Consider the following 15,096-nt stretch of genomic DNA (forward strand, 5'->3'; position numbering starts at 1 on the left):
AAAAACATTTAAAGGATTGACTCTTTCAAGACACCTTAAATAATTAGGCTAAAACATTTATTGTGTCAAGGATATCCAAATACGTTATTTAATCCTTTTGTATATTATTTTACTTGTATATGCCGTACAATTTCACGATGAAAGGTGTTCAAAAAGCATGTAGATATGCCCCTATATAGCTTTTTAAGTCTTGCGCCTTGCAGCGAAAACCCTAATTTTAAACGCCGTTAAAATTTGTTGCCCTTTTAATTTGATAAATAATTTAGTCACCCTTTTGAAATTTTCAAAAAAATTTATTATCTTTTTTTTTATTCCGGACTATCAACATTGGGTATGTATCTTGGACAATTCTAATAAGGGAGAGGCATATTTATACTCCTTTAGGTAGCAATAATAATTTTACAGAGGATAAATAAATCTTTTTTTCACACAATAAATTAGCAAATTTTTAACCCCTTTTTTAAATATTTTTTATCATGAAATTTTATATTTACTTTAGATATAGCTTTTGATTTTATTGAAGTTCTATTATATAGAACATGTAATTGAAGAAAAATGTATTTGAAATTTATGATAGTATTTATCTTCTAGTTAAATTATATATATATATATATATATATATATATATATATATATATATATATATATTTCTATTAGTTAATACAATAATTTTTAAAATATATTTTATTTGATTTTTTAATAGGAGATATCGATGTCACTTTAGAGACGAGACTAGCATAATTGACAAGGCGTAAAAGAAGATAGAGGATGTCATAGCTGGAATAATATACTTTAACTTTTAACCTTAACTTTTGATCTAATATTCATTTATTTACATTTTCCACATTAAAATTATTTTTAACGTGAAGTGTCACGTGATAAAACTTTTAAATAAAAGAGAGTATAATACATACATCATCAGAAATTAGTAGAGGTGTTTATCACTAACACTTTGTTTAGATCATTGTTTCACAATGTATTATACTCTATTGTACTGTATTGTATGGTATATAGAATATTTGACTAGATTGTATTATTTGTTATTGTTCACTAACATTTTTATTGTTTGGTTTGACTGTATAGTATTATATTGTTATTCATAAATTTACTAAATTATCCTTAATTATTCTAGGGTAGGAGGTTTGACTAGAATTAAATAATGGGAAAAGGGTCTGATATACCCCTCAACTTTATCATTTAGAGCTGAAATACCCCTTGTTATGAAAGTGGCTCATATATACCCCTACTTGTAAACAAATGACTCACATATATCCTTTTCCTTTAACGGAAATGAAAAAAAATATATAATTTTAATCTAATTTTTTATTATTTTTTCTAAAAAGTATAATCCCATATGAGTAAATTTAATCCTCGTCAAACATATTTTTTTTTGACTTTTTTTTTGTTTTAATGACTAATTTATAATTATTATTTTGATAATCAAATTTATTTATGTTTCACTAATATTCTTCTAAAACTTATTGTAGATGACCAAATTTTTTATTCGAATACGAAATTACATTACAATACACACAAAAAATAGTTTAATTTTTTTTTCTTTAAACTAAGGAATGAAATAAAAAAAATAAGAATAAGAAATTCAAATTATTATAATAAAAGAAGTCAAAAAATAATTTATGTATGAAAAAAATTAAAATATACCTTGAACTTTGATAGAAGAATCATATATACCCCTAAATAATTTTTTTTAAAAAAATTAGAAGTAATAAATATAAATTTAAAACTAATTTTTTAACTTCCGTTAAATGAAGGGTATATGTGAGTCATTTTATAACGGCAAGGGTATATGTGAGCCGTTTGTATAACGGTAATGGCATATATGAGCCACTTTTATAACGAGGGGTGTAACAGCTCCAAATGACAAAGTTGAAGGGTATATCAGACTCTTTTCCCTTAAATAATATAATGTAAAAGGTAAATTAATATTATGAAATATTATGTAAAGATATAATTGAAAAGAGAAATTAAGTAACAATGAAAACACACCAAATTAATAGTTCTATAAAATAGAAATTTTCATTATTACGTAACAACGGAATTTAACAATACAATATAATACATTTTAAGTAACATCCAAAATAAATATTATAAGTATAGTAACGATACAATATAATATAATGGGTAACATTGATCTAAACAGAGTGTAACTATTAGATAATAGTTCATATGGAAAATTCACTCCCAATGATTTAGGTGTGAAACTAAAAAATTGTAATAGGTGACATGACTCTCAAGGTGATCAGATGAGTATTTGGATAAGTTTTTCAATTTCGAAAAGTTTGACTAAAGTCAACAGGCCGGACAATGGGTTCAAATGGAATTCTGATAGTTTTGCTAGAAATTTGAAGTTGATTTCGGTCAGAATGACCTTAGATCGATATTTTAATGATTCCAATACGTTCGAAATGTAATTTTTAGTCCAATTACTTATTGAGTTTGTCTTTGTTGGATTTCAAAATGATTTTTAAGGGTAGATTCTGCAGTAGGTTTGTTTCGAAATTTTTGGTTGGCGTACGAATATCAAATTTACACCATGCATATTGTCTCATATAGATGAATGTGTCATGATAGAGGTAATTTTTTCTTCATGGCTAGAAACAAAGAGAAAATGGTCAAATAATTCTTCAATCTATTAACAAAGTTTTAACTATACACGTATTTTTAACGAGAATTTTATTATCTCTTTAAACTATTTTAAAATAGGATAAATAAGCCTTTAAGGGGTTGTTTGGTAGGGAGTATTAGGAGACATAGTCCAAGTATTATGTATGGTATTATCTAATACTATGTTTAGTAAAAAATTTGGGTCTATATATCATCAATCTAGGAATTAGTTATGCACCCTACATTGTATTAGAGGGTGTATAACTAATACCTTCCATTTGGTGGTATTAGCTCTAATACCATTGGGACTATTATAGGTAAATACAAAAATACCCCTCATACTCTTTTAATATTTTATTTATTTATTTGATTTTATATTTGATTTTATATTTATACTAATAAAGTTATTTAAATAAATTAGCTTACAAATTTTATTATTTAGATATAATTTTTTATTTCTGAAATATGAATTACTTAATCTATTTATTATTAATATAAAATATTATAATCCAACTAATGTGTTAATGTTGATGTATGAATCTAAGAACAATTCATAAGTAAAATATTGTCTCTTAATGAAAGTTCATTAAACATTATACAAGTAGTCTAAAACAAGAGTGTGTGTATATATATACACACACACATCTCGAGTATAAAAATAGTTTAATTTATTTTTTTATATTTTTATTTTATTTTATGATAAAGAGTTTTTTAAAATTTATTGATATAAAACAAAGTTCAATAAATTTTCTTTATAATCATTATAGTTGTGTGACCTTTTGAGTTATTAACTCTATTTTATTAAGATGACAATTATTTACTCTCAAATAATTTAAGTGAGAAAATAGTGAACATGACAATAAAAATTTTATTCTCCTAACTAGTTAAAAATGTTATAAAAAATAATAGTCTCCGTTAATTATCTACTTTGACTTAATTAAATGAAATACAAAATCTCATAATAACTCTAGGGTATAATTGGATAGGTTTTTTTAAAAAAACTTTTAAACCACACACAAAATTAGATAAGAAACAATGAACCAAACACTTGATAAAAATAATCCCTGCATTACTAATCCTTATGCATTTCTAATCCATCCATTACTAATCCCTGCGTTATTCATTTTCCTACCAAACGACCCCTAAGTGTTGAGTTGGTATAGCGAGCGTAGTATTTTTTTAATTCCCATTTTATTTTTCTATTTTTCTTTTTTATTTCTCTTTCTTTCTTCTTATTTATCTATATAACTATACATTTTTCACCACTATCATTATTGAAGTTTTTTCAATTGATGTTTGGTATTAAAATTATCAATAACTAATGCATTTTATGAATAAACATTTTTTCAATAGACTTATTTAGTATTCTAACAAGTTAAATATATAAATATATTTTTTTAAAACACACTCATTAATTCATTTTTTTAAAAGTCATGGTCAAGAATAACAAAAACATAGTGAAATAATTGTATATTTAAAAAGTATTTTCAAACTTAGTAAAAAGAACTAAAACAAAATATTTTTTTCTACATTTTTAAAGAAGCATCCTACATGTTCTCCTAAAATCCATGAAGAATCAAAATTAAAAACTCAAATTATAAATTAATCATGAAATTTTAGAGGGAGAAAGAACAAAAAATGGGGAAGAGAGAAAGATTTCTCAAATTGGTCTCAAATTGATCTTATCATCCGCGATTATTTTAAGTTGTGGGGTGAAATCTTTCGGGATGATCTGATCTCAAATATTCATGATCCAAATAATGTGTATTTAAAATTATCTAAGGAAGAAAATCTAACGAAATGTAAAAAAAATTATTGAAAAAATTATTGAATTGGTTGGATAAAAAATTTGATTAGATGAAAGTATGACTTGAGTTTCGTTTTTATAAATTATTAGAGATGTAGAAATTTATTGAGGTAAAAAGTGGTGTTTATTATAAGTTAGGGTTGAAGAAATGATTGGAGAAGAAAGTAAGAGGAAAGAGGAGAACTTTTTTTTTAAAAAAAATTATTAAATGATAAAATACATGTGTCAAGTATGTGTATTTAACCACAAGACACATTCTTGGTATAACATTTTAGGGAGGAAATAATTTCATTAAATAATTCAAGGGTAATAACGCCCTCATGAAAAACAAGTGTGTAGTTAAAAATTTGATAATAGATTGTGGGATCATTTGATCATTTTCTTTAAGAACATATGCGTATTATATAATTATACATGTTGATATCCTTTGAATGGGTGAAATGTCACGATGACTCAATTAAAAAATGATATCAATTTTTAAAAGAATTTTAAAAGTGAAAAGGGTTAAAGAAGTCGCCACCTAATTTTTTTTAGAAAAACTAGGAAACTGATTAACAAATTAACTTACAAGAAAGTCTACGAAATCAATTGATTCTGGGTAAGGGTTCAAGTTATTTCAACGGAAAAGGGTTAGGCCTTCGAAATCCACAAATATGGTTCCTCACTAACTTCATTTTTATCAAATTGAGGAAGAGACAACAATAATATACAAGTAATATAAACATGCAATATACAAGTAGCAAGTAAAATAATAACGTAATAAATGTCCTAAGGTTTGCCTAACGCCTATATGTACATATAATGAATAAAAAGAAATAATTCGAACTCTTCGAATAGCTTCAATGGAAGCACCTTCGAGGTACCTGTAAAGACACTTAGTAAAAGTGTTAGTAATAAATAAATATTATTAAAAATGAATAAACAAAATAATAACTTAAAAAAAAAATTTCGTCTTATGAACATGGGAGACCTTGAAAATCGACAGTAATTTCTTCATCAACCATTTTAACATATAAAGAATATAAACATAAACTAAAATTCCGTCTTTCAACATTGAGGAGGCCTTCAAAATCGACAAAAATTTATCCAAATTTATGTAAAACTTGCTCTAATTAGCTAATAATATCTACTAATAATAACATTTTAAAAAGTGCAAATATCATCACAAGCTCACATCCAAAGTGAAACAATTACATAATAAAATAAAATAAAAAGGAACAACATTGAACCAATAATATAACTAAAAACAATAGTTATAACAGAATAACATTAAATTTTGTTTATCATTAGGATGATAGATGAAACGAAAAAATAGTTTAAAATAATTTGAGCAATACAACTTGATCAGAAATAAATAAATAAGAATTACCTAATCAAACGAAACCAAACATAAAGAAAAAAAATCAACTAAGGAGTAAATAAGCATCACCGAAGAAAATAAAAGAACAAGAAAAATAGCCCAATGTTGTAAAACATGCCACATGGGCCCCAAACAAGTGAATGAGTTGCATCACTTGTGCAACTCATCACTTGGCCAATAATAGGCCAAAGGATACATCACTTGGCCAATAATGGCCAAAGTGATACATGTGTAAATAAAAGTCATGGCTATAAATAGCCATTATACATGTTGATACAATATATACATTTTATGAAATATATTACTTCCTAAATTTTCCTTCTTTAAGTATATTAATTTTAGTAAGTTCTTTTATAACACGTTATCAGCACGAGTCTCTGCCAGTTCAAGTAAAGACTTTAAAAGCCTCGAAGGTATAAATTTCCTTTTTCTTAATAATGTCTAATCTCTCTAAACTTGAATTTCTTGCTCTAGACATATCGGAAAAAAGCTATCTATCATGGGTACTCGATGCAGAAATTCATCTTGATGCGATGGGTCTAGCAGACACCATCCAAGAAAATAATCAAGCATCGAATTAAAATCGTGCTAAGGCGATGATATTTCTCCGTCATCACCTTGATGAAGGTTTGAAAATGGAATATCTCACTGTTAAGGATCATTTGGTGTTGTGGAACAATTTAATAGATAGATATGACCACCTGAAGTTGGTCGTCCTTCTACAGGCACGTTATGACTGGATCCACTTGAGACTTCAAGATTTTAAATCTATCAGTGAGTATAACTCTTCCATGTTTAAAATTATCTCACAATTAAAATTATGTGGAGAAAATATCACTGACCATGATATGCTGGAGAAAATGTTTTCCACTTTTCCTGCCTCGAGTATGCTTCTGCAGCAGCAATACCGTGAAATGGGATTTAAAAAATATTCTGAATTAATTTCACATCTCCTTGTTGCTGAACAACATAATGACTTACTGATGAAAAACCATGAAAGTCGACCTACTGGTTCTATGTCATTTCCTGAAGTAAATACGACAAATTTTCACCAATCTAGGCGTGAAAAAAGTCGTGGCCCCAGTCGTGGCCGTGGTCGTGGTCGAGGAAAAAATTTCAATCATGGTGATCGTCTTGCACTAAATAATAATCTTCAACACAAGGAGTGTAAAAAGAAGAATGAAAAACATGATGTAGTACAGAAGAAAAATTCAGACAACAAATGTTATCGATGTGGAGGAAAAGGATATGGGTCACGTACCTGTCGTACACCAAGACACCTGGTTGAGCTATATCAAGCTTCCCTGAAGGAGGTGAAAAATAACGCTGAAGCCAACTTTATCTCGGAAGATACTATTGAACCCATGCATCTAGATGTAGCAGATTTCTTTGAGAATCCCGAAGGAAAGATAGATCACCTGATAGGTAATGGATCTGTGATAATGTAAATATATTTCATTTTCGTCGTTTGTATGAACTAGTATGAATATGTTTTCCTAGACTTCTAAATAACTAAAAGGTTGTGTAATGTTTTTGTTTAGTAATAATATTATAATGTTTATTTCGTTTATATCTGTCACGACCCAAAACGAGCCGCGAGTGGCACCCACACTTATCCTACTATGTGAGCAAACCAACCAATCTGAACCCCAACATTTTAACCATAATAAACAGAATACAACGCGGAAGACTTAAACTCATTAATGAAAATCAATTAAATAACTTCTAAAAACTCAACAACTATTATTATCCCCAAAATCTGGAAGTCATCACCACAAGAACATCTATGATCAAATTACTAAACTAAGAGTATTCTAAGAAGCTAAAATAAATAAAAAGCTAGTCCATGCCGGAACTTCAAGGCATCAAGACATGAAGAGGAAGACCCAATCCAAGCTAGAAGCTTTAGCTCACCCTGAAATCCGGTATAATGAAGACTGACTAGAGTTGCGGTTGACTTGAAGACGACGGTACGTTTGCTGCACTTCACAATAACAAAGAAAGAAACATACAAGTAGGGGTCAGTACAAAACACGGGTACTGAGTAGATATCATCGGCCAACTCAAAATAGAAAACAATATATATATCAGATAATATCATAACATCAACTACAATACTCAACATGCGGCATTTACAATTACCATAGCCCTTGGTCACAACACCAAGCACGTCAATGAGGACTCACGCCTCCCCATCATACTCATTTGGGAATTAGGTTCATTAAATTGAGTATATTGACATCTTTCAAGATTCATTATCTTTATTTCTCTCGTGTCGGAACGTGACACTCCGATCCCCTAGTACTACGTGTCGGTTCGTGACACCCGATCCCCTATTACTACGTGTCGGTTCGTGACACCCGATCCCCTATTACTACGTGTCGGTTCGTGACACCCGATCCCCTATTACTATGTGTCGGTTCGTGACACCCGATCCCCTATTACTACGTGTCGAATCGTGACACCCGATCCCCTATTACTACGTGTCGGTCCGTGACACCCGATCCCCTATTACTACGTGTCGATTCGTGACACCCGATCCCCTAACCTCATTCTTTTAGTTCATCAAGCCTTCTTTTATACCAAGGCATCATCAGTAACAAGAGATTTTCAAGATTTATGATTCAATAGCTTCATCATGCTTATTTCATCACAATTATATCATCACATCCATGCAAACATACAATTAAGCATATAGAAGGGTTTACAACACTACCCAATACATATCATTCGCTATTAAGAGTTTACTACGAATAACATAAAAATCATAACCTACCTCCACCGAAGAATTGTGATCAAGCAAGCTAATCCTCAAATCTTTGCTTTGTTCTTCGTTTCTTCTCTCTCTCGACCGTTTCTCCCTCTCTTTATGTTCTTTTCTTTTTATTATTCAAATCCTCTTTCTTTTACCCTAATTAGCATATAATTAAGTATAAAAGATGGTGAATTGACCCATTAATTAATTCAAGGTTATCTCTTTTAACCCTCAAGTAGTTAAATTATTAACATTAACCCACTAAATTTATAATTATAGCAAGAATAGTCCAAAACGTCCCTTAAAACATTTAAATAAATCCGACTCAGCCTGGGATTACGCAGCCTGTGACGGGCCGTCGTGCCTGTGACGGTCCGTCCTGCTGCTTCCGTCACAGAGTTCAGAGACTAACTTTTCACTAAGGGCCTGTGACGGTCCATCGTGCCCACGACGGTCCGTCCTGCCACTTCGTCACAAAGTTCAGAGAGTCAATTTCAGTACCCAAATTTCAGAATTCTAAGTGTTTTGGAACGAGACCCCCTCGACGGTCTGTCGTGCCCATGACGGTCCGTCGTGGGTTCCGTCGTCTCAGCCTGTTTTTCCAGAAATAAAATCTGCTGCTCAAAACGACTAAACAGGTCGTTACAATATCTTTTATCTTGAAGAGTATATGGATACCTTAATGATCAATCATGAAGATATTTGTGTAATTGATAGTGGAACAACGGACGCCATATTCAAAGATGAGAAATAGTTCTCCTACTTGCTTAGAAGAAAAGCAAATGTTACTACAATTTCTGGTAATTTAAACTTAATAGAAGGCTCCGGAAGAGCTACTATATTTATGCTTAAGGGGACAAAACTCGTCATAGAAGATGCTTTGTTCTCTTCTAAATCCCCAAGAAACCTGTTAAGTTTTAAAGATATTCGCCGAAATGGATATCATGTTGAGACAATAAATGAAATGAATGTTGAATACCTTGGTATTACCAAGATTGTCTCAGACCAGAAATATGTGTTGAAGAAATTGTCAACTTTATCTTCTGGCCTATATTATGCAAAAATAAGTACGATTGAAGCACACTCTATCGTAAACCAGAAGTTTACTGACTTAAAGACTTTTGTGCTTTGACATGACCGAATAGGTCATCCTGGATCAATAATGATGAGACGAATCATTGAAAACTCAAATGGACATCCATTAAAGAACCTGAAGATTCTTACAAATGATGAGTTTTCGTGTGCTGCTTGTTGCCAAGGCAAATTGATTACTAGGCCATCACCAATGAAGGTTAACATTGAATCCCTTCAATTTTTAGAACGAATACATGGGGATATTTGTGGACCTATTCACCCATCTAGTGGGTCGTTTAGATATTTTATGGTCCTAATAGACGCATCTTCAAGATGGTCTCATGTGTGCCTCTTATCATCTCGCAACCTAGCGTTTGCAAAATTATTGGCACAAATAATATGATTAAGAGTGCAATTTTCAGATTATCCCATTAAGACTATTCGCCTCGATAATGCTGGCGAATTCACATCCCAAGCTTTTGATGCTTATTGTGTATCGGTAGGGATAAAAGTTGAACATCTTGTAGCTCATGTTCATACTCAAAATGCCTTTGCTGAGTCATTTATTAAGCGCTTACAATTAATAGCAAGACCTCTACTTATGAAAAGTGAGTTGCCTACTACTGTTTGGGGTCATGCTATCTTACATGCAACATCACTTGTTCGTCTCAGACCGACTCATTATCATAAATACTCCCCATCACAATTAGTGTTTGGCCATGAACCAAATATTGCTCATCTTCGAATTTTTGGATGTGTTGTATATGTGCATGTAGCACCACCTCAGCGCACCAAGATGGGCCCTCAAAGAAGGTTAGGCATATATGTTGGGTTTGATTCACTCTCCATAATTCGCTACCTTGAGCCATTGACGGGAGATTTATTCACTGCAAGATTTGCAGATTGTCGATTTGATGAAACAAATTTTCCGCAATTAGGGGGAGAGAAAAAGAAACTTAATAGTGAAATTGCATGGAAAGTTTCATCATTATCTTATTTGGATCCACGCTCCCCTGTGTGTGAGCAAGAGGTCCAGAAGATCATCCATTAGCAAAACATAGCAAATCAAATGCTAGACGCATTTACTGATTCAAAAAGGATAACAAAGTCGCATATTCCTACAGTTAATGTGCCTATCCGAATCGACGTCCCAAAAGGACCATCTACAAGTGTCGTAACTTCTAAATCACAAATATGCCTGGAGCGTGGTAGACCATTGGGTTCAAAAGATAAAAATCCTAGAAAAAGAAGTACAAAAAATGACACTAGAAAAGAATTTCACGCAGAAATTCAAGATATGATTAATCTTGATATTCCTGAAGAGATCAGTGAACCCGAGACTCAAGTAAATGAAGAACTCTCAATAAGTTCTACAGGTGATGGGATAAGTTTAGATCGATCAAAAATCATAGTGGAAAATGTTTTCGCATATGATGTTGCACTTAACATTATGAAAGGAAATGAGGATCTTGAACCTCTATCTGTTGAAGAATGTCGACAAAGATGTGACTAGCCAAAATGGCAAGAAGCAATTCAATCAGAATTAAATTCACTAGCTAAGCGTGAGGTTTTTGGACCAATAGTCCAAACGCCTAGTGATGTTAAATCAATTGGCTATAAATGGGTCTTTGTACGAAAAAGAAATGAGAGAAATGAGATTGTAAGATACAAGGCACGCCTTGTTGCACAAGGATTCTCTCAACGACCCGGTGTCGACTATGAAGAAACATATTCACCTGTTATGGATGCAATAACTTTTCGATATCTCATCGGCTTAGCTGTACATGAAAATCTTGAAATTCACCTAATGGATGTGATTACAGCTTACATTTACGGTTCACTTGATAATGAAATTTATATGAAAGTTCCGGAAGGACTTAAAATGCCTGAAGCATATAGTTCAAAATCTCGGGAAATATATTCAATCAGATTACAAAAGTCATTATATGGCTTAAAGCAATCAGGGCGTATGTGGTATAATCGCCTTAGTGAGTACTTGATAAAACAAGGTTATATAAACGATGCCATTTGTCCTTGTATATTTATTAAGAAAACAACATTGGGGTTTGTTATTCTTGCTGTTTATGTTGATGACATTAATCTCATTGGAACTCCAAAAGAGGTTCAAAAGGCAATTGAATATCTAAAGAAAGAATTTGAGATGAAAGACCTTGGAAAGACAAAAATTTGTCTTGGACTACAAATAGAATATTTAGTAGACGGGGGTCTTCATCCATCAATCTGCCTATACTGAGAAAAATCTTGAAACGATTTTACATGGACAAAGTACATCCATTAAGTACTCCAATGGTTGTCCGATCACTTGAAGTGAGTAAGGATCCATTCCGACCTCAAGAAGAGAATGAGGAACCTCTTGGTCCAGAAGTACCTTATCTCAGTGCAATTGGGGCACTTATGTATCTTGCTAATGCTACGAGACCCGACATAGCATTTTCTGTTAATTTATTAGCAAGATATAGTTCTTCCCCTACACAAAGACATTGGAATGGAGTTAAACATATATTGCGATATCTAAGGGGAACTAGTGATATGGGTCTGTTTTATTCTAACAAAGATAGTGCAGATCTTGTTGGTCATACAGATGCAGGTTATTTATCTGGCCCACATAAAGCTCGATCACAAACAGGCTATCTGTTCACATACGGAGGTACTGCTATATCATGGCGATCTACGAAGCAGTCTATTATCGCTACTTCTTCAAATCATGCTGAGATAATAGTCATTCATGAAGCAAGTAGAGAATGTGTATGGTTAAGATCAGTAATACATTTTATCAAAGAAAGATGTGGTTTGAAGTGTGACGTCAAGATACCCACAATAGTCTTTGAAGACAATGTTGCATGTATATCTCAATTAAAAGGAGGCTTTATAAAATGAGATAGAACGAAACACATTTCACCAAAATTGTTCTTCACACATGATCTCCAGAAGAATGGTGATATTGATGTGCGACAAATTCGTTCAAGTGATAATCCAGCAGATTTATTTACCAAATCTTTACCAGCCTCAACTCTTGAGAAGATGGTTCACAAATTTGGAATGCGAAAACTTAACCATCTGAATCGTGGTTTTTATCAGGGTAGTAAAATACGCACTGTACTCTTTTTTTCCTTAGTCTAGATTTTATTTCACTGGGTTTTCCTAGAAAGGTTTTTAATGAGGCAGAAAGTAATGTGTATTATGTATGTCTATATACTTACATAGACATACAAGGGGGGGTGTTGTAAAACATGTCACGTGAGCCCCAAACAAGTGAATGAGTTGCATCACTTGTGCAACTCATCACTTGGCCAATAATAGGCCAAAGGATACATCACTTGGCCAATAATGGCCAAAGGATACATCACTTGGCCAATAATGGCCAAAGGATGCATCATTTGGCCAATAATGGCCAAAGGATGCATCATTTGGCCAATAATGGCCAAAGTGATACATGTGTAAATAAAAGTCATGGCTATAAATAGCCATTATACATGTTGATACAATATATACATTTTATGAAATATATTACTTCCTAAATTTTCCTTCTTTAAGTATATTAATTTTAGTAAGTTCTTTTATAACACCCAAATCATTTTAAAAATTAACACCCAACAACATTTAACAAAATTAGCGAGACATTAACATAATTTACCAAGAAAAATTAAAATATTCATAATAAACACTATAATATAAGAATGTCACAATATGAGAACTAAATAAACCAAACACATCAAAATAAGATAAAGAAACAATGAATATAATTGCTAAAAATAAATAATAGCTTGAGCCAAACAAAGAAGAAGAAAAAATTGAAAATCTACAAACACTACTAGAAAATAAATATCGAGAGAAACTAAATCAGCAATATAATAAAGTAATACCATTCGCCGCCGGAGATAGAGTATCCACCAGTTGCCTTTTTACGATGATTTGTTATTTTTGTTGTTCGCTGGAGTCAAAAGCTCGCTGGAGGTCTGGGAGTTGGGTTCCATTTCGCCAGCAAAATAAACGAAAAATAAAAGGGGATAAGGGGGAGGGTGACGCTGGAGAAGAAGACCATAAATGGGTTTCGTTCGGAAGCTGTTTGGTGGTCGAAAATTGTAGAGGATTGAGGATGCCTTTGGTGGTGTGGGTTTGGAGTAAGGTTTGTTCGCCGGAGCGATTGGAGCTTGGAACTGGTAATTCAGGGTCGTATTTCGACGTCGGAGGAGCTTGAAGCCCGCTGGAAAAAAAAAGAAGAAAGATGACGGGGGTTTTAGTCGGGTAGTCTGGAGAGTTTTTTACCGGAAAAGGTAAGTAATGAAGGTGGTTGTGAGGAGGTCCAAGAACTGCTGGTCTGGTGGTCATTTGCTGAAATGGGTCTGGTAGGTCTGGTGGTGAAGATCTGGTAGTTTTGAGGAAGAAGTAAGGCTTGTTTAGCGGTGGTTTGATTCTTCACCGGAAAAGAAAGCAAAATATACAAAATTGGAGTTGGGGTGTTTTTGGGTGGTGGTGGATTGCCGAATTCCGGTGAAACTTCGGCTACTTATCGGAATATAATAAATAATAAAAGTACAAAAAAATTCAACTTACACCTCCTAAATATTTCATCCATCACCACTTAAATCTAGTGAGTTAATTATTCTATTTATAGGAAATTCTTAAAAATGGATCTAAGTTATCGGTTAGAGATTGTAATCCAAAAATTGTTGATTGATATAATGTATATATATACAAATTATATTCAAATTTAAATAAATTTCTAAACGGTATAAAATATAAAAATGAAGATTAATAATGTAACAGAGAAAAATAAATATAAAAAATATAATAAAAATAACAATAACATATAGAAACGTAGTTTAATAGAATAATGATTTTATAAAAATTCAACTGTGACAAAATAATATAAATAGAACAAATCAATAAAAATCGTAATATTTTGAGAAAAAAAGAATAATTATCAATAAAATGCGTTAAAATGACAAAACATGTATTTTGAACTATTAAAAAATAAAATACTCAAAAAAAATTAATTTTAGAACTATCAAACTAAAATTTGGTTTCAACAATATATCAATATCAATGTTACTACTATTTTATTTTGTATTTGAGATTGAGTGTTACTTAGACACTTTAGTAGAAATACAGTCAATTGAAATAATTGAAAGTAACAAGTAATAATTAAATCTTGGGTGCTATTGTGAACAAAGTTCAATTTGAACTTTCAATTCTTTAGTAGCGCTATAATAATTTTTGAGGATATAATTAAGTAATTAAAGTGCGATTGCTTTCTCTAACAACTTAAGTTTTAAGATTAGATGATTGCACACTTCAACATGGTTCAGGGCAGAAAAATGTAATATAATTTTTCCTATTTTTAAAAAAAAATTCTATATTTTTTCATCAATTTTGTACTTGATAATGTCACAATATGGTTTTCACTTTAATAAAGATTATAGATATATTCTTCAAAAATTCATTATAGAGAAG

The 15,096-nt window shown here is 31.4% G+C and overlaps 1 protein-coding gene and 1 long non-coding RNA gene across 3 annotated transcripts; one reads left to right on the forward strand and one right to left on the reverse strand.

Moving 5' to 3' along the window:
- The first annotated feature begins 6,652 nt into the window (after positions 1-6,652).
- LOC109120457 (uncharacterized) lies at positions 6,653-7,240 on the forward strand. Its single transcript, XM_019214268.2, has one exon. It carries the CDS (start codon positions 6,653-6,655, stop codon positions 7,238-7,240), a length of 588 nt encoding a protein of 195 aa, XP_019069813.2.
- A 232-nt stretch (positions 7,241-7,472) lies between these two features.
- On the reverse strand, positions 7,473-14,683 carry LOC138349126 (uncharacterized). Of its 2 annotated transcripts, none has more exons than XR_011221715.1 (2): positions 13,506-14,683; positions 7,473-7,771 (listed from the first exon to the last, which is right to left on the reverse strand). It is a non-coding gene; the product is annotated as an uncharacterized lncRNA (long non-coding RNA). The 2 variants fall into 2 exon arrangements; XR_011221714.1 differs by having other exon boundaries at positions 7,473-7,776.
- Positions 14,684-15,096: the final 413 nt, after the last annotated feature.

Source organism: Solanum lycopersicum, chromosome 6 (assembly GCF_036512215.1).
Source record: "Solanum lycopersicum chromosome 6, SLM_r2.1".
In the NCBI taxonomy this organism is placed as follows: Eukaryota; Viridiplantae; Streptophyta; class Magnoliopsida; order Solanales; family Solanaceae; genus Solanum; species Solanum lycopersicum.

Coding starts and splice junctions, on each gene's coding strand:
- LOC109120457 (XM_019214268.2), top strand. CDS start 6,653: ATGTTTTCCACTTTTCCTGCCTCGAGTATGCTTCTGCAGCAGCAATAC.